Source organism: Halictus rubicundus, chromosome 11 (assembly GCF_050948215.1).
Source record: "Halictus rubicundus isolate RS-2024b chromosome 11, iyHalRubi1_principal, whole genome shotgun sequence".
NCBI classification, from domain to species: Eukaryota; Metazoa; Arthropoda; class Insecta; order Hymenoptera; family Halictidae; genus Halictus; species Halictus rubicundus.
The window spans coordinates 12,073,003-12,097,820 of NC_135159.1; the positions used below are offsets into that span (position 1 = coordinate 12,073,003).

A 24,818-nucleotide genomic window follows, 5' to 3' on the forward strand; every position below is an offset into this window, starting at 1 on the left:
GCGACTGTGAATAAATACACCTCGTGTGGCATCGTTCGTGTGGTGTATTTTACTTTCTTTGCTCCGTGTAATTGTACTGTTTACTAAATGTTTATAAGACAATAATATTAAAAAAAAAATGCTAGAAAGTCCCCAGTAAAATCACGCTGGAAAAAATGTCCCTAGAAAAATTGAACTTGACGAATAAACATCAGGGAAGATCAAAAATCTGTAAAAATTACTAGAAACTCTCTGATAAGATATTTTGAAAAAATATCCCTAGATACTTCACAGTAAATAAACACCAGGTATATTACCCACTCCCATATTCGTTGAGAAACTACCCAAACATTCTAGCCAGACATCTGTCATGTCAACACAAAATTTCTGTAAAATAAATTAACAGATAAAAATGACAAAACATCGTGGACACCCGGTACATTACCGATTCCCAAAAAGAAAATCGACGATAGTGCGCCCGAGGATACTATTACAGCAAGACATAAAATTCTTATAGAATAATCTGATGGGAAAATCCTGTCGAAAAATTGGTGGACACCCGGTACATTACCGATTCCCAAAAAGAAAATCGACGATGGTGCGCCCGAGCATACTATTACAGCAGAACATAAAATTCCTATAGAATAATCTGATGGGAAAATCCTGACGAAAAATTCGTGAACACCCGGTATATTCCCGATTCCCAAAAAGAAAATCGACGATAGTGCACGCGAGCATACTATTACAGCAAAACATAAAATTCGTATAGAATAATGTGATGGCAAATCCTGACGAAAAATTCGCGGACACCCGGTACATTACCTATCCCCAAAAGGAAAATAGAATCCCAAACTTACTAGTGGGTCCTTATGGATCGTTGTGATCGACGACTCACGGTGCCTCGTAGCGCCGGTCACCGGTGACCGTCACGTGCCGCAATCTCGTGCGTCCCGAGAAAAAAGTAAAAAAAGAAGAAAGAATCGGAGAGAGAAGTTTCGAAAAGACAGGTACGCCGGTACGGTTCTCGTCTGGTACCAAAGGAGTATAGTTGTAACACCCCCGCTGGCGGAAGGCGGTTAGGCACTCCCTCTGCCACCGCCGACGTTGTCGTCAACAGCACTGACGTTCCTCCGCCTGCCGCACGTGCCGTGTGCAAACCGCCGGGCTATGACTAGGACGTGCACGCACCGAGAACAGCCATTCGAATCCAGTATTAGTGCGGTGTAGAGTGGTTTCGCTCGGTGCTTTTTAATCTGACACGCAAACTCATCCGATCCTCCTCCGATCCGATTTACGAGAGAGAGAAAGAGAGTTACCAGTTTAAGATACCTGTGACTACGAGACCGATTACCGGTGGTGAGTACCTACTCCGCACATCCAGCTCCAGAAAACAGAGAAAGAGTTGATATCATCAGTGTACACACGTCGACCGGGGACTTTCATTTTTACACGCGCGACACCGACCGTCTACCGGTGGATGCTTGCCGGCGACTATGATGGAACTCGAACCGATGGGGATGTATTCTAATCTTGATGAAAATCATCGGTCAGGTCCAACGTGTACCGTCCAGTGGAGGAGGATTCTACGCGAAAAATTTAGGGGATTTGGTAGAATCATAGTTTTTCGGATGAGGCTCCATTTTGGAGAAAATTAAGGTTCAATATATTTAGCCCTCATGCTGTTGGCTAGGGCTATGGGGTTTAGTAGAATTGGGTATGGGCGGATTCTACGGGAAAAATTAAGGAGATTTGGTAGAATCATAGTTTTTGAAACCAGGCTCCATTTTGGAGAAAATTAAGGCTCAATATCCTTAGCCCCCATGTTGTTGGCTAAGGATATGGGGTTTAGTAGATCTGGGTATGGGCGGATTCTACGGGAAAAATTGAGGGGATTTGGTAGAATCACATTTTTTGGGACCAGACTCCATTTTGGAGAAAATTAAGGCATAATATCCTTAGCCCCCATATTGTTGGCTAAGGATATGGGGTTTAGTAGATCTGGGTATGGGCGGATTCTACGCGAAAAATTAAGGGGATTTGGTAGAATCATAGTTTTTGAAACCAGGCTCCATTTTGGAGAAAATTAAGGCTCAATATCCTTAGCCCCCATGTTGTTGGCTAAGGCTATGGGGTTTAGTAGATCTGAGTATGGGCGGATTCTACGGGAAAAATTGAGGGGATTTGGTAGAATCACATTTTTTGGGACCAGACTCCATTTTGGAGAAAATTAAGGCTCAATATCCTTAGCCCCCATGCTGTTGGCTAGGGTTATAATTTTTAGTAGAATTGGGCACGGGCGGGTTCTACGCGGAAAATTGTGGGGATTTGGTAGAACAGCATTTTTCAGTAGACGCCATTTCGTTTTAGAGGAAAATGGGTTCGGGAGGTCGTGAAGTACATACAGGCGATACTGAATTTTTTTTTGGAGGTAGAATTTGGAACACGGCACGATTCTACGCGAAAAATTGTTCAGGAAATGTAGACTTATGTTTTTTCCTATGTGGTTTCATTCAGAACAGTTTCCAAGAAAAGATGAAAAGTCGCGAAGCACGTGTGACATTTACCGTCATTAAAAAGTGAAAATCGCAAAAATAAAATGTCGAATTGCGATTTTCCAGAGAGGGTTAATGACGTTTCGAGGAAACGTGATGAAATTTGAGACGAGCCGGGTATAGTGTACACCGGAACGCATTCTCCGAGTGTTATGATGTAATACATGGCGGAATATGTACAAACAAAGGCGCTAAAAATACCGGCGTCCCGCGAAGAGTACTTTCTTCTTCTTCGTTCTCGTTTTTCATTGCTTAGACTAGCCATCTTCCTCGAATTTAATTTATAGAACAATTCTTATTCTTGGAAAATTACTCCGTAGAATACAAAGTCTAATTTGTTCAAAATTAATTCGCAATTCTTTAATTAATCAAAACAGGAGAACCAAAATACATCCAACTAATTTTTCTCCACTATTTTTAAACACCAAAGAAATAATTTTTATTTTGGTATTATTAGTTGTTTTAATATTTTTTTATCAGTAGTAAAACTTGTACTATATTAATTATGTGTGCCATTGCTCTCGCACACAGTACGCCATTTTTATTTCCGGCATTTCAGCAACTTAAACTATTTACCGTTTACTTAATTGATAATAGAATTATTGTACCATTTATTAATGCACCCAAAGGCAAAGATTAATGTCGAAGATGTCATTCAATTTTTGAAGATGTCATAATTAAAATTAATTTGACGCGTAGGATGTAGGTGAGATTCAATATGGATGACAATTTTTAACGAAGGCTCGCTAAGCACTTTAAATTTCACCTTTTTGGATGTTAGTCGCGCTACCGTGGTATTAATAAAGCAGATTACTAACGAATTTGATCAAATACACATAAACTGGTTAACCGTAAAAGCTGATCAAATATGTATGGCAACTTCCTGCCATGAAAGATTGGGAACATTCAGTTATTAAATAAGTATAACCAAGTTTTCTTCGAGCGATGTCTGACGGATGCGAAATAAAGTTTCGAGGCAGAATAATGATTTACATCGTGTCAATGAACAGCAAGTATAATTATCCTTCCTTGGATCCTAATTAATGTATTATTTATTACTTGGGTATAATGACCCAAAGGGATCAGGGTTGAAACAATCGATGGTCAATTCAACCTCAAAATTAACTTTCAAAAAATTATTTAAAAACTTTCCAAAATAAATTTTGGTAAAATTTTTCAAGGGTGTTTTCATTAATCTTCGCAACAATCTTCAGATTAATATTCTAATTACAATAAAAATCAATTATAATAAAAAAATTATTTCCAAATATTTTCAAAATTAATTGTCTGGTAGATAAAAATTTTTCAAGGATCATGGGGGTGATGTCATTAGCCTACTCTGCCTCAGGTGTTAGGTTCTTTGGAGGTTCTTCACTAAATATTCGTTTAAAAAATTGGAAAATTTCTTTTTGGATAAAATTCGATCTGAAGAGGGGGTGGGGGTTGAAATATTTGGATTTTGTAATAGAAGTTGGAAAAAATTGTTCGGTTGGATAAAAATTGATTTGGGGAGGGGATGGGGGTTGAAGTTGGGATTATTGTTGAAGTATTTGGATTTTGGAAGGAAATAATGGATAGCCAGTGGTTCGGTAGAGGTAATGGCGACCGCGTTGTGGAGAATCTAGCACCTTCCCTAATACGGCCTCGCGTCCGGCTCACGTTCGCACGGATATAGAATCCTCCGTCTCTCTTGCTGCTCTCTCTTGGTGTCTCTATCGTCGAAAACGAACGCTCTCGTCGCTATACACGGCTCCCTACAGTCGCACGATTCCGTCCTCAACTTCTCTTCAAATTTCTTCGACTAATCTTCAAAAGCTCCCTCGGACTTTCGCTCTGAACTTTCCTCTGCGATCGCTTCATGCAATTTTTCCCCTATTTCACGAGGACTTCCGGTTGCAGTGATCACAACTTAGTATCAACTAGTAAGAATTTAAAAAAAAATTTGGAACATCCATTTTATAAGAAAAAAATTTGTTCGGTCTTATAGGGGTTGTATTATACATAAAAAAGATAAAAATTTTACTATTTTCAATTTTTAAAAAGTTTCTCAGAAATCTTGACCCGACTCCACTTTCACAGACTGTTTCGTTGAATTTTGAAAACTTATTTTTAATTCATCAAGGTTTGCGAAATAATCCAAAATGGTAAACAGCATAAATCGTGTTTTAGGAGACCATAAGTGCTGTAAATAAATAAAGTGTGCAGTCTGGTTGCTAATGTTTGTTGACACAATCGTTTTCTTGAATTTGATAGCGTGTTAAACGCCATCGCTGCATAAACATGTAGTTTGCAAAATCAGTTTTGTACGAATTTTGAAACCAATTCCAAGAGAAGATTTTTCTTAATTATTAAGTGATACTTCCAGAATTTGAGTAGCTATATATATTTTTTTAATCACGCGATTCGAGTGTTCAGCCATTTTGGATGATCTACATCGTCTTCGAAATTTTGGCGTGTTTCCACTGCCGGGTTGACCCATTCATCGAGGCAAGATATTCTGCTAGACCAAAATTTCAACTCATGCGACATTTATGGGAGGAAATTGAATTTTAATTTTATCGCGGCTAATATTAATATATTCCGGAATGATCGTGATTAACGCGCGCTTTAAAAGCTTCATATGCTCGTGGCAAGAATCATTACGATTTCCATGATTATATTACTCGTCTACGCTCACGTGCTTCCGGAATCAACACGAACGCGTCGCGACGCTTTTAATTGATTTTCCCGCACTTCTCCTTCCATTACACTCTTTTCTTTGTGTACCTAACATTTTTATAATATCCGTAAATATTTTTGTAGACGCTCTACAATATTATATCTTCAGTTGCATTTTTATGTTTGTATAGACATTCCATAAAATTTACAGACATTTTTAAATATTATAATTTTTTACAATGCTTAAAACTATTAAGTAGTACATTTTTGCAGTATTCTGCATCATATGTTTATGTCTTGTAAATGTTTCTAAATGTATTATACATTTTGAGAATACTTTTCTTAATTTCTGCAAAATTTTTTGGTTGAATAGTGAGGTGCTAAGAAAATGTAGATTTCGTTGTAGTTTTTCGAGGTAAAATTGTTTAGAAGGAATAATTGACCGTGTAGGGACCTTTTTATAGTCGCAGGGGGTGGAATGTATTTTGATGCAAAATGGAGCAGTTTCGAGGAAAACCCCCGCGAAAAATTAGGCGTGAAAGAAGCATGTTGCTTCCGAGTTCTCTCAGGCTCGTAAATCTTCGAGAATCTCGCGGCCCGCAATGGCCGACTGCAAAAATAGTCGCGGTTGTCGACGGCCAGAGGGAAGCCACGAATTCTTCATGTTTTCCAGCTCGCTTATTTCTGACGGATCGCCTGTTGCGATTCCGCTCCCTTTTCGGTTAATTTAGAACCGATTTTTGCCAAAATGATCACACCTCAAATTATATTGTTAAAAATTATTACACCTCTAAATTAGTTTCTCAAAATTACTGCATTTCCAACGATTACATCTCAAATGAAAATTGCTACATTTTGAACGATTCCTCTTCAAATTTTGTCAAAATTACTACCAAATAATTCTTACATCTGCAACCATTTTGACAAAATGTGTGAACAAAATATTGCACTCAATAATTTACCTTTTGAAAAATTTCATTAGTCCTTGTGCCCGGTAATGTTCGCATACATTCCATTTTTATAAACATTTATCTTTGCGATGATGAATATAAAAGCAATAAGATAATAATAGATTGGTCCTCGATGCTTGAAAGAATTATTTTATAAAAAAGAAAGTCCTCTCGACAGTGTTCACAAATACACAGGGTTTCGAACGTAGTAGTGCAAAGATTTTGATTGAACTTTTTTATTTCAATGTTTCTGAAACAGAACATTATTCTATATTTCATTTGTAAAAATGCTAGAATAATTTTGGCCTGATGGCACCATTAATTACGAGACTCTGCGTATCGGAAAATGAAATGTAAATTTAAATTTAATTAACAAATGCTGAAAATTTAAATTTAATTAACAAATGCTTTGTTTCTGTTTCCAGCACAAACAAAATGCCTTTCAAACCAGTAGAACACCCCAAGTGTCCCAAATGCGGCAAATCCGTGTACGCCGCGGAAGAACGAGTCGCCGGAGGCCTCAAATGGCACAAGATGTGCTTCAAGTGTGGTGAGTAATCTCAAAAAAAAACCCTACACTAATTATACAATTGCTCATTGGATCTACCGATCATTTAATCGATTGCCAGTCAATATTCTCCGAGAAATTTAATTTTTGGAACGCCCTGTACATCTGTGCTTGTAAAATACAACATCTTGACTCGCGTGGTCATTCTTCCGCCATATTGGAATTTAATATAAAAATTCTAAAAAAAAAAATGTTTAAATCCAAAAAAACCCACGATTTCCGCCACAATTGTTTAAAGGACAACCATAAGACGCATCAGGACTTATACTGCACACAGGACGGCAACCGCGATTCAAATTATGGCGGGAAACGTCCCGAATGGTGTCGTTGCGCGAAACCCCGTGCTACCATTTTTAAAATAAACCATTGCCAGAAATAGTTTTCCACGGCGGTGTCCGGGACGGTGTGTCTCGGCCTTAATTAGTTTTGTGTGCCAGCCAGAAATCAATCGTAGCCACCCAGAGCAGTTAGGGGAGTGTAGAGGGGGTCGTTTAGGGTGCAACGACCCCCGGAAAAATTCCGTGGCCCCGAAATAGAAAAGCCCCCATCGAATATTCATCGGGCGTTTCGCGACGCCACGGGAATAATCCGGAGGCCGGAAACATTATACGAACACGATCATTATACACACAGGTTGTGTGATTCGGTTACATCCGTCGACTATCGCGGGTGAGAACGACGGGCCGGTCGCCATTGCTATTCGCGGCGACGTCAACCTCGTAACCCGTGGATTCCGGTGCTATTAACTCGGGAACCGGTGATTATTATAGCAGGATAATGGATTTAGAATAATGAACGAGTCCCTTTTCTTCCGGAAATTGGATGAACCGGTTTTGGTCATTTTTGGGACCCGATTGCTGATTAACGTGGTATTAAAAGAGTCCTCTTAGGTGGAATGAGAGACCCCCCCCCCCAAGTTGAGGGTGTTGTTGTTCTTGGTAACGTTGAGTGGGTAGTTTTTGGGAACAGTAGTTGGTAGATTGTGTTCTTTTAGGCTGATTTTGATTTTTTGGAGAATTTTTTTTTTTTAATTAATTATTTAGTGTTGCAGCATCCTCTTGTAGAGGTTATTTTCGATAGAATAGTTTATGAGGATTTAGAGGGGGTTCGATTGAATTATTATAAAAAGTTTTGAATAATGTGAATTTTGATAGTGATCAAAATTGTTGACATCCTGTCGTGACTTATATAGTTTGTTCTTGTAGAAGTTTTAATGGGTAGAATATTATATCAAATTCTAATGTAGCTTGGACAATTTGAAAAATATAATAGGAACAATTCTAATTTTGCTACGGATTCGTTTGGAAACATCAGCAACATCAGCTTTGCCCGTTATTAGAAACATACAGGTGTTTGTAACTAGTAGCAGACGTTTATAATTAGACGTGGACGTGTATGAATCGACACAGGAGCTTGTAAGTAGTGGCAGACTCTTATAGTCAGACGTAGACGTTCGTGAACAGGTAGAGCAACTTGTAAGTAGTAGCAGACGCTTATAGTCAGACGTAGACGTTCGTGAACAGGTAGAGCAACTTGTAAGTAGTAGCAGACGCTTATAATCAGACGTAGACGTTCGTGAACAGGTAGAGAAACTTGTAAGTAGTAGCAGACGCTTATAGTCAGACGTAGACATTTACGAGTAGAGACAGAGGCTTGTGAGTGGAAAGAAGTGTTTATGAGTGCAAAGAGGTGATTATGATCACAGACAGGTGTTTATGAGTAGTAAGAGGTTGTTTATGAGCAATACGAGGTATTTATGAGTGCATAGAGGTGGTTATGATCACAGACAGGTGTTTATGAGTAGTAAGAGGTTGTTTATGAGCAATAAGAGGTATTTATGAGTAACAAGAGGTTGTTTACGAGTAATAAGAGGTGTTTATGAGTAGTAAGAGGTGTTTATTAATAAAAGTTGTGTAGTAGAATAGTAGGATGAGTAGAACGAGGTGTGTTTACAAGTAGAAATGGGGGTTTATGAGTAATAAGAGGTGTTTATGACTAGTAAAATGTGTTTCTGAGTAGTAAGAGGTGCTCATGAGTAGTAACAGGTGTTCGTGAGCAGAGAGAGGTGTACTTCTAAGTAGAAATGGAGGTTTGCGAGAGGGAATAGGCACGTATAAGTATGAACAAGGGTTTACCAGTAGTAACAGTCGCGCATAAATACAAACAAGCGCCCACAAGTTGAACCAGGGATTCACGACTAGGAAAAGTTATTTATGCCAAGAAAAAGAGGTCTACCACCAACCAGAAAAATCCACCAACTAACTCAAGAAAACTACTCACTCATTCTATCAATTGTACAATATGCCCTCCGAAACCTCTTGTGAACCAACCGAGGAGGAAAAAGGAGCATAAACCCCGAGACCCCGGTGACAGGCCGCAGCCAAACAAGCACACGCTATCTCTGTTGCAGGTCTCTGCGGCAAATTGCTCGACTCGACAAACTGCAGCGAGCACGAGGGCGAGCTATTTTGCAAAGTCTGCCACGGCCGCAAGTTCGGCCCGAAGGGATACGGCTTCGGCGGAGGCGCTGGTTGCCTGTCCATGGACCAGGGCGAACACTTGAAGAGTAGCGAGTGAGTGCCACCTGCCGTCGTCCGACCTCTCCAAAAAGAAACCCCCTGTGAACCCGCCCCCCCTCCCCCGAACCTTGATTTAAACCAAAAGAAAGAAAAAAGGAAAAGAAAATTCTCTCCGAGTCGTCGTCTGCCGATGCACACCTCTGTCTCTCTCTTTCTCTCACTCACTCTCTCACTATCTCTCTCTCTCTCTCTCTCTCTCTCTCTATCTGTTTCTGTCTGTCTCTCTTCATCCCCTAACTGGTGTTCAAAAACACCGTCGACAATACTATACCGATCGACCGTAAGAGAAGCCCCGTCGATCCAACAGCAATGATCCTCTTCTTGAAACCGGAAGAGACCTGGATGAAGCCTGCAGCCACAGTATACTCGAGGACCGAGAGCATCGATCACTGTGTCCCATGGTCCCCCATGGTCCTCCATGGCGCCCGATTAGTTTCCTTCTATGGACCCCCTCGATCCCCCAAAATTTTTCGTTTGTAAATTTCGGTTGAGTTCACCTCGGTTGAAATTATTTTCTTTTCCTGAGTTATGGTACTTCTTCTATTCTCCCCTCTCCACCCCCATCCCCCCCACCCCTCTTTGAAAATCTCGTTTTCCACATCCTCTCGTCGTCCAGCGATCATGGTGAACGATGGCGATGGCGGTGATGCGACCCATGAGATACGAGAATCGACGACGACGACCCACCGTTTATGAATAATGATGATTAACTGTGTTTTAATATCTAGCTCGACTGTCTCTTTTGTTGTCACGTTTAACTCGTGCACCTGTCCCCCCATTCGAAACAAATCATAATTTTTTCCCGAACCCCCGTTGTCTATTTTGTTTCCGTTTTCTGTTTCTCTCTGTTCTATTCTCTTTTTTGGCCCACAAGATTCACCATTTTCTTTTTTCCACTTCTCCTGTGTGTGTGTGTGTGTGTCTGTACGTTGCATGAACGTTTTGCAACATCGTCACCACGCGCATACTTCAATATATGTGCGACACACACTCCCCACTCTTTCCTTCCCCCACCCAACCCAACCCCCCCCTTATTTTCTCCGTTACACGCATACGATTTAATTAATTTACGTATTATAATGATTGTTTACTCGTTTCTCGTTTCTTTTATGCGACTACTACAATCTCTACGCTCTAGTTTATAGAATCATTTGTACCATCTGTAATAAGTGCCATTAAAAGACGAAAAAAAGGGAATTTGAAAAAAAAAACCACAAAAAACAGAAGAATCTGGTGTTCTTCATTGACGACTACCGTTTATATCTTTTCTTTTTTTTTTGGTTCCGTTTTGTTTATCAGAGATTAGCGTTGGACACGGTCGGGCAAAAATGTTTTTGGGTTTACAGTCGCTTTGATTTTTAAGCCGATAATGTGTTATTTTTGATGACTAATTCAGGGAGTCGACTGATTTGGAGGTTAGGTACGTCGAAAACATTTTTGACCCGCTGTACAGTTTCCAGATACGTAGTTTTCTACCAGTAGATGCGAAAAAGATGAATATCACGATGGCCTGGCGTCGATGAGGCACGATGGGAACCGAGCATCGGCTCGTGGACAACGAGAGACGAACAAAATGGACGCCAGGCCCGTTCTTCAACTTCCGTTGGCGAGCTCGAGTCTTAGAACACCGTTTCGAATGTTTTCTTTGTGTGAAATGTTCGACTTTCTGACGAAAAGTTCACTTTTTCTTACAATCTTTAACGTACGCTTGAAAATATTTTGAATTTTGCGCCGTTTCTACGTCACTTTTAATTGTTGAGAAGAAACGTTAGCAGACATGTTGGATTTGAATTAGAGGGTCCCTTATTGACTAGTTGGTCAAATTTGAGAAATTTAAAATGTGTTAACTAATTGTTTTTGGTCTACGTTGCTTGCTGGGGTTGGAAAACGCGGGAAGTTTGAATTCGAACGATTACAGTTAGTGGGAATCGTAAATGGAACACTCTTTCGATTACAGTTTTCAAATGATTTTGATAAGTACGTTTTAAATTAGAATGAAAGATACAAACACTCAGAATATAAATAAATATATCCTAGACAATATTTTGAATCCGAAAATAAAATATGCAACCAATAAAACTGCAGAGACAAAAAGAAACATGGCGAAAACTATAGATAAAAATTCTACTTATCAACAAGCACCAACCGCATCACAGTGGAGGCAATATTCTGAGTATGCCAATTAAAAGAAACGGTGAAAACGTTGTCTAAAGTTCTCAGCCTGAAATCCAGGACCGGTCTGATGAAACGAAACTGGTGGACTGTTCGTCAGGATTAATACGCGTTAACGATCCATGAAAACAGCGTTAAAACGGTGTTGAGAGTCCATCTCGCCGCCATATTGAGACCAACCCCCCAGCCCCTCTTCTACATCCTCTACCTGTCCCCATTTTTTTCGCCAGAAAAAGAAAAAATGAAATGAAATGAAATGAAACCGAACGAACGAACGAACGGTACACGAGCAAAACGCAATGAAACAGAAAAAACTGTCAAAAACACCCCACTACCACCCCCGCCAGCCCCGCCGAGTGCGAGCCAACCGGAGGCCCATTGAACAATATATGTTGTCGCTTTATCACGAGCCTGCGCGCACCCTCGTGATAAAGGGAAATACCGAGTAACTGAAAAGAAAAATGGTGAGCACCGAGTCAGATTCCACCTCTCTCTCTCTCTCACTCTCTTCTCTCTTTCTTTCTTTCTCTCTCTCTCTCTCTCTCTCTCTTCATATCTCTGCCTTTCTCTTCTGCCATACACACTCCGCGCGATGAACAACAAAAACTGGGCTTCTACTTTGATTTCTTTTTTTTTTCAGTATTTTATACTCTGTTTTTCAATTACCTTTTTTTTACTGGTATTATTTCGTTATTTTTTCGCTATTATTTTCAGATTGTCTTTTTCTCTCTCTCTCTCTCTCTTTCTGTCTGTCTCTTTCGCTCTCTTTCTCTCTGTGTTTCTATCTTTCTCTGTCTATCTACATATATCTCTACGAATTTATCGATCCGCACACCTGCACGGCCTCTCTCGTACACCACTTCTTCTTTTTCTAAAAAACAAAGAGAAAATAAAACAAAAAAAAAAAAGAAAATTGAAGGATACACGTAACCCCGTAACCTTGCTAACAACGTTAACTCGATGGGTGCTTACTATAGTTGTGAGCGCGCGCGCGCGCGCTCGATCACGCTCTCGCTTTATCACATCACACATTATACACACAGAAAAGCAGATTATTATTTCGCTAGTAGAGATAAATACGTAGACGAGCTTCATGCTGCAGCCGCCCCCCCATCCCCAACTACCATCTTGATTGTAATTTTGGGCAACAGTGTTTCTCGATGGTGCTTTTTTTTTTAGGTGTGTTGTCGGAGGGAATGGGCAGGATTTTTTCCGTTAGATTTTTTATTGTATAATTTTTATAATTTCTTTCAGTTTTCCTTTTTGATGGACACAGATTCTCCATTTTGGAAAACGCATAAACATGAATATCAGTTGTAGTCAAAAATGAAAATTTCATATGAGAATCTATAGTTGAGATTTTGAGGTTAGGATTTTTGGAGAAAAAAAAAATGAATTGTAAATAGATTTTACTTTTAAAGTATCTGAAACAACCTGATGCAATCAACACTTTGATTATTGTTTAATTGTATCCTCCATTACAGTGCAACTTCTGTCGATTTGAATTGAAATCGACAGTTGCGCGTCACGTGACCAGTATTTTAAAGGATGATTGCATGATTGTTAGACTTTTTCAGCCGTTTCGACGGACATAATCTTTCCAGTAAAGTTTGATATAAAAATTAATAGTTGAGATTTTGAGGTTGGAATTGATATTCTTGCTGGAAGAAATGTGAACTAAACACAGTTGTTATTTTTAACATGTTTTACAATTGTTTTAAATGATAATTGGGCTCGAGAGATTTTGGCAAAAATGAAAAATTAAATCTGAAAAATTGTTGTACGTGAAAATTTGACTTAGGGGATGATTTTTGGGCAGCAGAAGAATGATAAAGTCATCGAGAGGCACTGAACCAACCCCCGAGTTTGTGTCTGCGATTTTCTCTCCCCCACCCCTTCTAATTGAAACGACTTTCTTTGCTCTTTCTCTGTCTGTCTCTTCTCGATCTGTCTCACCCTGTTTCTCTCCCCTGGCACCCTTCGTCCTCTCCTCTTATTTTATATATACATATCTCTGTCCTCACTTTTTCTTTTTCTCTTGAGTCAATTTGTATTTTGTACCGTTTATTTATTTATTTATTATTTTATTGATTTAATTGTTTATTGATTGATTTAATTTATTGTTACACACGATCCGCTTCTTGGCTCTCCTCTCGGGGCTCGGCGGAAGCCACTTGCGTGGTTGCAAAGGGGAAACGGGATACTAATCAATTACTAACACACGTGCCTAACACACTGTCTAACCCGAGGTTGTTCATTCTGTGACGGATTTTCTGGTAACCTAATTTCTTCTGATGTTCTCTGGTTTTTTTATGTTTTTTTCCTTTGTTGATTCGTTTTGATTGTTGTTCTTCTCCCACCCCCGCCCCCGCGTAGGTCGAGCCGCGAACCATGGGGATTCCCATAGAAAACAATTCCCGAAAACTGAAGTGATCGACTCCACTTTTTGTACAGTCTTCGATGTTCAAACCGAATTTTATAATGGCGGCACAGATTATCGAAAAATGCTACTTGGTTGGACAAAACTCGATTTTTCGATGATGATCAACAAAAATTTCTGATTTTTCAAACTGGCTTATAAAAATTGTCTGCATTGTTTTGCCCAGCTAGTTCTCGAAATACTGTGCTCCATTATCGATAGATTTATCGCCACAAAATGGCGGATGCATGCCTTACGATACCGTTGAATAGTTTGGGATCGTTTTTTGTATGTTGCAGTAAACTTGTGATTTTTTTTAAACAGAAATTCTACCAGCCACGATATCCTAAATATTAAAAATATTAATGTTGACATTTAGCAATTTTCTTACATTTAAAATTTGCAACATTCTACGGCTCCTTCGCACAAAACAAGTTTGAGCACTTTCTGTATTAAATATTGAATGAATATTAACAATTTTAATCCTTTGAGGACGAACGTCGCAATATTGACAACATTCTGACATCACAATATTGCAAACAGATTGTTATTTAAATAACGCAAGATCAGTATTTAAGATTCTAATGCAATTCTCCAAGGAAAATATTTTTAACATTTGATTATCTCCGTTCACAAAGGATTGACATGATTGCACACGATTATCAATGTTAATATTTCGTTAAACAATATTTAAAAATTTTATAAGCAAATTTATAGTTAATACAAAGTTAGAATATCAAAAGTGATCCGAAAACTATTGCGTGGGTACATTAAATGTATCAATGAATACAGCACAATTTTCACAGAAAAGTGGTTTGAAATCTCCAAACTTTCCCGCCAATTATGACAAAAATGGCGCAGAAGCTTAAATATCGTTAAATCGATGAAAATTATGAATATCATCGAGTTCGATGGAAAAAGACACTAGACGACTGATTGGTGCACGTAATACTTAACATCTTAAAATGTAAAACCTACACATTCAACTAATTCACTGTATAATATTCGCTTTTATATATTTCGAGCAACAATGTACATAGTATCGTCCATTTTGTTTCCGAGAATCGTTTTGTGGAGTCGGTCAGCTTGGTTTCTGGGATGCTCAGCTTCGAATACTTTTGAAAAAAGATCGCGAAACGAATATCGTCACTCGAATTTGATCTTTAACGCAACAATTCGAAGTTATGGTTACCATGTTCACCGCTCGACGTTCCCCTCTACTTTGTGCGGTGGTTGCTTTTTTCTACTATTCGCTTGTTCTCTGTATCCAACGTCTCTTTGTCGAATGACCTTCATACATTTATTTATTTTACCAATTGTTCATATTTTTATGCAATTTAAAAAATTGAAAATGACACACGTAGATTGTAGCACACACGTTCTTGGAAAACTCTATTAAACCAAGTTTGACAAAAATGATGTTTGGTGAATTAACATTACATTTTGCAAAATTTTGTTTCGATATTAATTTATCAGCAAATTTTTAAATATAGGATAGGATAGCATAGGATTCTATGCAATCCTATCAATTTCTTTGAATTAATTTTTTTCTAGTTAGCAAGATAACTCGATATTTAAATTGCAATAAAAAAGTTTTCAAAATCACGGATTGGAGGATCATTGGATAATTTGTGAGGTTGGAGTCGAGAATCGAATTCGATTGATTAGTATTAAAAGGGTCATAGTTATAACATCGCCATTTCTAGGGAACTCTCGCGAGGATCGAACGCCATATTGGAGCCGCGGGTCATCGCGAAGGCCCCAGAGGGCGAGGGATGCCCGCGATGCGGAGGATACGTCTACGCCGCGGAGCAGATGCTGGCTCGTGGAAGGGTGAGTTTTCAATTTAGGGGTTGAAAGCACCCCGGAAACGGACCCAAGTAGATTATCCGCGTGTTGGTGCCGCGGACACGACCAAAATAAATCCCGGATCGAAAACAATTCCGCGTTATATCATGAGCCGAGGCGAGCCAGCTATTCCTGGCCCGATGGTGATCTTATTTTTGTCGGGAAACATGATCCGCCATCGCGGACACGGAGAGGGGGTTGTAAACAGCCGAGCAGGACTCTCGCGTTATTAACTATGCCAGTTTTTATGCAACTTGGTCCCACACAACTTTTCTTTTTAAACAATTCTTACATTCAATTATCTTTATTCGATCAAATTTATTTATTTTTTGGTCGTGTGAAAAATATTAAGTGGAGGCTTAAAATAATTATTAATAACTGTTGATGAAGTCATACATATTATATTACTATTATTTCGTATAATCCCAAGCCGGCATTAAACAAAATCATTAATTCATCAAGCGCAAAAACTGTCACTATATAAAATCAATAATTTATCAAACGTACAAACCGGCATTGCATAAAATCGATAATTCATCAAGCGCCCAAACTGGTGTTATGCAAAATCAATACGTCTATAGTAGTTGCGTTCGTTGGAGTCATCAGATCATCAGATCTCGTGGAGGCTTGGAAGACGGTGGCCTCGCGTTCTCCGCTGTCTAAAATTGACTTTTGCCACCGGCTGACAATCTGCCAGCACCGTGACGCGGCTCCGTAATCTTACCGTGTGACGAAACGCCTGTAATTTCATAACAATCAGGGAAAAAAATCCGGCCCCCGTAGTATGCGAAATCCGTGAGTAGAGGATGACTCGCACCTATGTCTGTCTCTCTCTCTCTATCTCTCGCGGATTTAGGATCGCACCGAGGCGGCTTGTTGCCGTTGGTGCCGGCCCAAGAGCTTTTCCTGTCTTCCAACGCCGGTTGGCAGACCACCAACTGGTCCACTCGTCGCGTTGGAAAATAACTTGGAACCGGAGTGGCCGGTGGATTAAACCGATGCAGGCTAATTGCCTTTTCTAGGCTACTGCCAATCCGTCCTTTCGGCCCCGCGACCCGAAAATCAACTATCATGCCACCCTAAGGCTGACTGTTCACCTAAAACACTCGGTCAAGGCTTGGCTGACGTCTATACCCTCCATTTTTATCGAGATTTAGTTCTTCATACTCCGCATTGCTCTTTTTCACTGTTTCATTGTTGTTAAATTAATTTTTATCCGTGTTCTTTTTTTGTTAGAATTGTCGTTGTCTTAGAAATAGTCAGGAGAAATTTTTGCAGTTCTTTTTCAAGTGGAGGCAGGCTTTAAGTTTCCAAGTGGGTACGTGGGTTAAATTTTTAGTTTTGTCCAGTTATTTTTATATCACAAATATTATTTCGTGTGAAATGGTAAAATTTTTGGAGTTCACTGTCAAGTGAAGACTGGCCTTGATAGTTGCTCGCAAGTGGAGACGCGGCTTAAGGCTGGAGAAAGATTTTAGAAATGAGATGGGCAGTGAGGAAGTGTTTTGAGGAGCTGCGGACTAGTTTCCAGAGCAGTTTTAGCGAATTTTTTTAAATATTATGTTGCGTTTCCACTAAACGGACAGTCTCCGGTAAAACAAAGTTCCGAGAACGGTTCCGAAGACATACAGCGGAGTTAACTGACCGATCGACGAACGAACCTGTCTGTGTCTGTGCATCGACGGAGTATTCCACTGTCTGCGGGGCGAGCCAACTTCCTCTCCCGAGTACAACAACGAGTGCGTTTATTTTCGGCCACGAACAATGGTCCCGGTCTCTCCGATGCTGCCTGAAATCTGTCTTCCATCTCGTTAGCTTCGAAACGCGCTCTGAATTATTTAACGATCGCCATTAGTTACAGCCGGATACATTGTCCGACCAAACAAGACGCAAAATAACCCAATTTCGCGGATACATAAAATCCCCGGGTTGATCCACGGAGAGCTGACGATCGTCCAATGAACTCGTTAATTGGCAAATCGTCGAACAATCTTCCGATAAAACCGCACACCAGCCACCTAAATTTATCGAATCCCCTTCAAGCCAAAAAGTCGTGATTTTGATCGCTCTACAAATTATTTAAATCATTTTATTTTATTACAAATTGAGTTCAATTTAATAACTATTTAATCACTGCAATTTAGTTTGTCAGAATGGTTGGATCTAATTTATCAAAATTGTTAGAATTCTAGTTTAATTTAATTCGTCGGAATTATTAGTTTTGTCTATTGTTGGGCCAGTGCTTGGAAGTGTTTATTCTTGAAAAAGAAATGGCACAACTCGGCAATTTGCATAAAAGCTCCATTCGATGAATTTTTATTTTTATTTTTAACATAACCTGTGAATAGTAAACATAACCTACAAAAATTGGCACTTACGTCACGATACATTAATATTTTTGATGCTCGTGTCTGCAACCCCTACTCCAACGGGTACAACGATTAAAAAGACGAAAAACGGCAACGTGAATGTTAATTTTTATTTGGTTAAAAATTGTTAAATGAAAATCGTCCGCGGCACCATAACCTGTCCACGAGAATACATCGCCTGTCTCCGGGCGCATCATGGTTATTCCTGCTTCTTGTGATTAGGCTTACCATAAGCAATGCTACAAGTGCAAAGTCTGTCAACGGTCTCTGGACTCGACGCTTCATTGCGATGGTCCTGATCGCGAGATATATTGTCGAGGTATCTTATCGAAATCCAACAGAATGTAAATCGTCCACGTGTACCCCCCAAACAACATGATCTCTTTTGTTTTTCTTCTTCTGAATAACGAAAGCCCCCGAAATTAATCACATCACACTCTTGCAACCTGTGTTACCCGTGCCCATTGGTTTACTTTTATTGACACAGACTGGCGCAAAGTGTTCTGTAGTTACACGGAGGAACCTCAGAGGAGTCTTTGTCCCTTCTAGTCCAGAGTTACTTTGTCCTGTCTATTTTGTCGGTTCTATTACCATCGGATTATTTTATACAAAATTTTGTTTTTGCATCAATTCTCTAGAAAATAGATCAGTGGATAATTTGCGTTCGGTTCGGACGTTTATCGTTGCGAAGATTAGTTGACGATCGGGAATAACCGTGTGTAATAGAACGTAAGACTCGTATAAGAACCTACTTTTCGTGACTAACAACTGTCCCTTTGTCTCCCACGCAGCAATGGCACAGGGAATGCTTTAAGTGTGCCAACTGCTCCAAGAGATTAGATTCCGTCAACTGCTGCGAAGGTCCTGACAAGGACATCTACTGCAAAGGTGAGGGAACGCCACCAATCACACGAGGACCGGCGGTCACGTGACTGGCGTGCTCTAATTACTAGTAACAATTTTCGACAGAAATAGTTGAATTTCAAGCCTAGGGACATGTCTTCTCAGACCTAGCCAGAGCCTAGTAACTTCGATCACTTCACTGGAATACCTTCAGGTCCTAACCTGGCTTTGAACCTAACCTAGAATCTTCAAATAGTGACTAGGTTTGAAAAAAGGACCTAGATCAGGATCTTAGGGTATTTGGAGTCCTGGAATCCCTCTTCTTGAGTTGGACCACCTAAAATCAGGGCTTGATTAAACCCTTAACACTAAACCTAACCTAATCCGGCATCTTGAATTAATGACTAGCTGGCTAAATCATATTTTTAGAGTACTCAAAGTCCTGTTTAAATGTTCAAACCATCTAAAAACAAGATGGAGGGTTTGATTAGATCCAGAACACTAAACCTAACCTATACCCAACATCTTGAAATAATAGCTAGTTACGAAGAAAGGTCTTGGACCAGGTCCCTAGTGATTTCACAGTCCCAGAATCGTATTTTGAGGTTAAGGCCGCCCAGAAACAAGATTGTGGGCCCGATTAGACCCAGAACACGTCAGATCACGTGACAGCCCGATGACGCAGCAACGTCTACGAACCAAACGAGATACCTTTAACCGATATTCTCTGCAGTATGCTACGGAAAGAGATTCGGACCGAAGGGTTATGGCTACGGCCAGGGTGGTGGCGCCCTACAAAGCGACTGCTACGCCAATGGGTGGGTTTTCAGAGCCGAGACTGAGACGGGAACACACGAGAGAAATCCCGCCTCGGCTTCTACACTCTCACTATATATGATGCGCTTGTCTGCTTAACAGCTTGCTATCCGAAGAAATTCGGTCCGCGAGGTATTGGCCACGCTGGGGTTATGTGGATCGGGCTGCAGTGCGATATTGAGGACGAGGGGTACGCGCCCCCCTATAGTTCATGCTATTCCACTTTCGCCAGTCCAATTGTCTGTCTGTCTGTCTGCGTGCGTGAGAGTTTGCGTCCGTCCCAACAATTAAGCAATCCAAACAACTCGGCACCCCTCACTACATGGCGAATTTTTTAAGATGTTTTAAATAATAGTTTGACCCCAACTTTTAGTCATTCCTTTAATATCTGGAACTGGAAATTAGTTTATTGGTTGCTTAAGGGTTGGGACAGCCCACAGTTCGATCATTTGAATTGATAATCTTGTTAAAAATTCAAAGCAGATTGTAAGGGCTGGTAACTCAGCAAACTACTTTATCGACCTGCATTAAAATTCAAATGGAAGAAATCCCGGGCAGTCGAATGAAAGAACGAGCGTGTGCATGTGTCTCTAAAGACCAGTATGCGTGTGTGTACATGCCCACAATACACACGAGTCGACGCCTTAACGCTTTGCGCTATTACTCACCTTCACCATTTTCAATTTTCGCGCCACTCGGTCGGTAAGACTGTCAAGTACAGTTCCCCTCAAAAATGTAAACGTGTACAGGACTTTCATGATTATTTTTCAACGCTTGACAGTTTAATCGTCGAGTGGCCAAGTGTGTGCGTGTATGTGTGTGTGTTTTGCAAATAAACAGTGAATAACCGTCTTCCCCACTGGCATTCCCCGAAGTTAATTACGCTGAAAATATTCACCCGCAGAACAGAAATTATTGAATCGAGATGCATTATTTATGAACAAGCAACTTCCGTTGCTGGTTCCTTCCGACGTTTCGCGGATTTCATTAAGTATCCTTCTCCACCCCTCCCTTCCCACCCCCGCATGCTAATTGCCAATCAGTATCGGTCGATTTCGCATTTGCATGCTTTCTTTTTGAATGTACAAGTGCGAGTCGCGCCAATGAGACGAGTTAAAGGAAGTTAAAGCCGAAGGGTCGAACTGAAATTAACAGGATTCTCATTTTCGCGACTTGCTTTTGGATACACCATTAGCCAAAAGTACACACATTTCAAATTTCACTTTTTCGAAAGTGTCTCTGACGATGTAATTATAAATTTTCCAAATTGGGACATAAAAATCATGTTTTACACTTCTACGATTTTGGATTGAAAATTTTGAACGTGTTAGCTGAATCTACGCGAAAAAATGAATCAAAAACGTAGAATACACTTTTTTCTGTCGACGCCTCGTTTCTGAGTAAATTTGGTTTCTGTGCGAGTCGACCACTCAGGCTTCTGCTGAGAGTGTAATCAATAAGAGAGTATTCTAGGTTGAAGTTTTGGCAAACGGTGTGTTTTGCGTGGCGAGGGAAAGCACGGTGTTGATATTGTTGAAATTTGTGCACATAGCGATGCTGCACCTCGTACCACTGTCATTGACACTGCTGCGATCAAGGCACCACCTGGCAAGGGTTGTCCACGTTGCGGTGGCGTAGTCTTCGCCGCAGAGCAGGTGTTGGCAAAGGGTCGTGAATGGCACAGGAAATGCTACAAGTGTCACGACTGCACCAAAACTCTCGACTCCATCATCGCCTGCGACGGGCCCGATAAAGATGTCTACTGCAAGACCTGCTACGGAAAGAAATGGGGACCGCACGGATACGGATTCGCATGTGGCTCTGGATTCTTACAGACCGATGGCCTATCGTGAGTAGCTACCCCTCTTTCCCCTCTATTGGCCCACATAGACTCAAAGGTTACAAAACCCAATCATGCTAACTGGGTAGGGTGCCCTAAATAGCCTGCTACGCCAAAGATAGGACACCCTAAGAGAACTCAATAACCCCAATTGCGTTGCAACTCGGGATAACCTAGTTTGAAGTATGACCCCCAGACCCCAGAAGGTCACCCAGTACCTTGACAAAGTACTATTCCTTTCAGGGAGGAGGAAATTTCGGCCAGCCGACCATTCTACAATCCAGACACGACCTCTATCAAGGCGCCAGCCGGTCAGGGTTGCCCACGTTGCGGTGGCATGGTGTTCGCCGCCGAACAACAGCTCGCCAAAGGCACCATGTGGCACAAGAAATGCTTCAACTGTGCCGAGTGCCACCGACCTTTGGACTCCATGCTAGCCTGCGATGGACCCGATAAGGAAATTCACTGCCGGTCCTGCTATAGCAAACTCTTTGGACCTAAAGGATTTGGATTCGGCCACGCCCCGACTCTCGTTTCGACGAATGGAGACCATGCTCCTTCGTAGTAAGTTCCAGTCACCAAAAGACAGAATCCTATCAGTATAGCGCAAGCTAACAACTTAGCTACCCAGCGTACCCAATCTGTTCCCTCTCTTAACCTAGCTACCCAACGTACCCAATCTGTTTGTCCACCTAACCTAGCTACCCAATCTAGCTGGTCAGTCCCTGCAAAGGTACCCAATCTAGCTAGTCAGTGCCTGCATAGCTACCCAATCTAGCTAGTCAGTCCCTGCATAGCTACCCAACTAAGCTAATCAGTGCTTAACCTAAGCTAGCTGGGCAGTTCTAGCTCAGGTATCCGACCTAGTTGATCAGTCTAATTTAACAACTTGACCTAGTCGATTCTAGGGAACCTAACCAACGTTGCCTTTTGTTTCAGCATCGATTCCAAGCCACAGGTCGGCCAGAAACGAGACGACGGTCACGGGTGCGCGCGTTGCGGCTATCCGGTGTACGCCGCCGAACAGATGATCTCGAAGAACCGCGTGTGGCATAAGCGTTGCTTCAGCTGCGGCGAGTGCCATCGTTCGTTAGACTCGACGAACTTGAACGACGGCCCGGACGGCGACATCTACTGTCGCGGCTGTTACAATAGGAATTTCGGTCCCAAGGGCGTGGGCTTCGGCATGGGCGCGGGCACCCTGACGATGGCCTAATATCTCGACAGCCATAACGAGATGCTCGACTACAGTCTCATATCTATATATATATATATATAAATATAATATAAATATAAATCTATTCAAGTAACCAGCAAGCGAATGGACGAACTCAACGCGACCGTCAACGTGAAAAACCTTCCGAGGTCTTCGACGTCGACGACCATGTTGGTGTTCGTCCATCCGCCTGTCGTAAGTATGTATATGTATAGGCGCCTGACTACTCGACTAACTCCGACAAGTGACGAAAAGAAACTACGCTGCTCCATGAAGAAATCAAAATGTTCATCTCGATCTATATATTTTTTCCGACGACCATACACGCCGAGCCCGATCGGAACGAGTACGAGGTAAACGTGCTCGCGATCGGATCGACATCGGACACCGGGGGTTGCAAGGTCGATCCCTTCGACGACGTAGCGCACGAACGACCAACGCACCGATTCATTTCAGCGATTCTTAACGAACGCAATTTATGCACGAACACGCTAACTTTTATTACTTTTGTATGGCGAGATCTCGAGGCAGACTGACGCTCGGGTCTCTCCCCTCCACGCTGTGACGTAGCAGCGCGCGTCACGTGACCGAACATGGCGGCGCCGGCCGAGCTGTGGAGGGGGAACCCCGAGCGTCGCTTCGTCACGAGATTGATCACGAGTAGCGATGGGACGCGCGAAATTTGAAACGACTCCTGAGCGCCAGCCCGCGAAATTCAAACGCCCGACCGAGAAACTCGATTCTTTTACAGTAATTCTTGCATTTATAGGATTGTAAATTAACGGAACACGAAGAAACCGTGTACCTCGAGGACAATTATATGTATTTTCGTGAAATTTGCTTTCATCGAGAGTTTCTGTTTTTTTTTTTGGTTTTTAAAGTAAATTTGGTTGGGAAATTCGGTGTTTTCTCGCGAATGGAGGGTTCTCCGGTGAACGAAAAACGACGAACGACGAGAGACCGCGGGTCCCATCCCTAACGACGAGCATGCGAGCGACATAGTACAAAGGGTAAATCCGCGTCTACCTGGACCGCAATCAGGAGCAACGATGATGTAATATCCATGCACGACGACCGTTGAGACGAGTGAGAGAGAGATGTTGACGACAGATATATATGAGTAAAAAACACAGCAGAAATGCAAGAACGATTATTTTCAATAAATGTATATTTCGAAATAAAATGGGGGAGAGACCTGGTACCATTTTTTTTTCTTCTCTCGCGAGAAGGGAAGCCGGCGACACATCGTTTTCACTGTTCACGTTTTTTCCGATTTTTATTTTTACTTTTGTTTTCTTTTCTCTCTCGACGGCACTCGACATTCCATTTGTCACGGACGCGTCGAAGGAAAAGTCATCGTGTCGAACGAAGCCTCGGAATTTTGTGGCTACGGGCCCCGAAGCATTTACTATAAAAATAGTTCGAATATCGAGAAAGCGTGAGAGAAAGAGAGAAAGAGAGAGAGAGGGGGGGTGGGGGTGGGGAAGAGAATGTGTGAGTGAGAGAAAGATAGTGATAGGAAACGACGATAGAGAACTCGATTCGTTCGACACTCGAGGAGACCCTTGAACCGGAAGTGGATGGTCTAACTGCCGCGGGAGACGCAGCGTCTGTTAATCTTTAAGTAGCCGCCGTGAGCAAAGGACTCGCCGTGTGAACGTTGCACAAACACCGACTCTAATCGTAGACCTGATCTGTTCTGTAAAATAAATGCCATTTCGATTTCTAAGACCCCGAACAGGCTGTTGATTCGACCCCCAATGACACGCGCGATTACTTAAAGATTCGACCCCCGACCGACAGAGTCGCCTAACCGCGATCAGTTTTCCTTCGACACTCGCCGCCATTCGTTTCTCGCCGTTGCGTCCCCGTCCATCGAGCTAGCGATGGGTCTTCGCGCCATTTCCGGCTTCAAACTTTAACAAACATCATCGAACAAGGGCTTCGTCTGTTGTTGATCCATCGTTAGGTTGGATGTCTGAATATCATTGAAGGGACAAGCTTATTGA

The 24,818-nt window shown here is 41.4% G+C and overlaps 1 protein-coding gene across 1 annotated transcript; it reads left to right on the top strand.

The window, feature by feature from the left end:
* Positions 1–1,154: 1,154 nt before the first annotated feature.
* LOC143359047 (muscle LIM protein Mlp84B) lies at positions 1,155–23,752 on the top strand. Its single transcript, XM_076796694.1, has 9 exons — positions 1,155–1,335; positions 6,565–6,689; positions 9,118–9,280; positions 15,584–15,710; positions 18,886–18,982; positions 19,671–19,755; positions 21,306–21,602; positions 21,837–22,157; positions 22,533–23,752. The coding sequence occupies exons 2-9, from the start codon at positions 6,575–6,577 to the stop codon at positions 22,807–22,809; spliced, it is 1,482 nt and encodes a 493-aa protein (XP_076652809.1). The 5' UTR covers positions 1,155–1,335; positions 6,565–6,574; the 3' UTR covers positions 22,810–23,752.
* The last annotated feature ends 1,066 nt before the right edge of the window (positions 23,753–24,818 follow it).

Coding starts and splice junctions, on each gene's coding strand:
- LOC143359047 (XM_076796694.1), top strand. CDS start 6,575: ATGCCTTTCAAACCAGTAGAACACCCCAAGTGTCCCAAATGCGGCAAA. Junction 15,711..18,885: donor AGATGCTGGCTCGTGGAAGG/GTGAGTTTTCAA, acceptor TCTCCCACGCAG/CAATGGCACAGGGAATGCTT. Junction 19,756..21,305: donor AGCGACTGCTACGCCAATGG/GTGGGTTTTCAG, acceptor TTGTGCACATAG/CGATGCTGCACCTCGTACCA.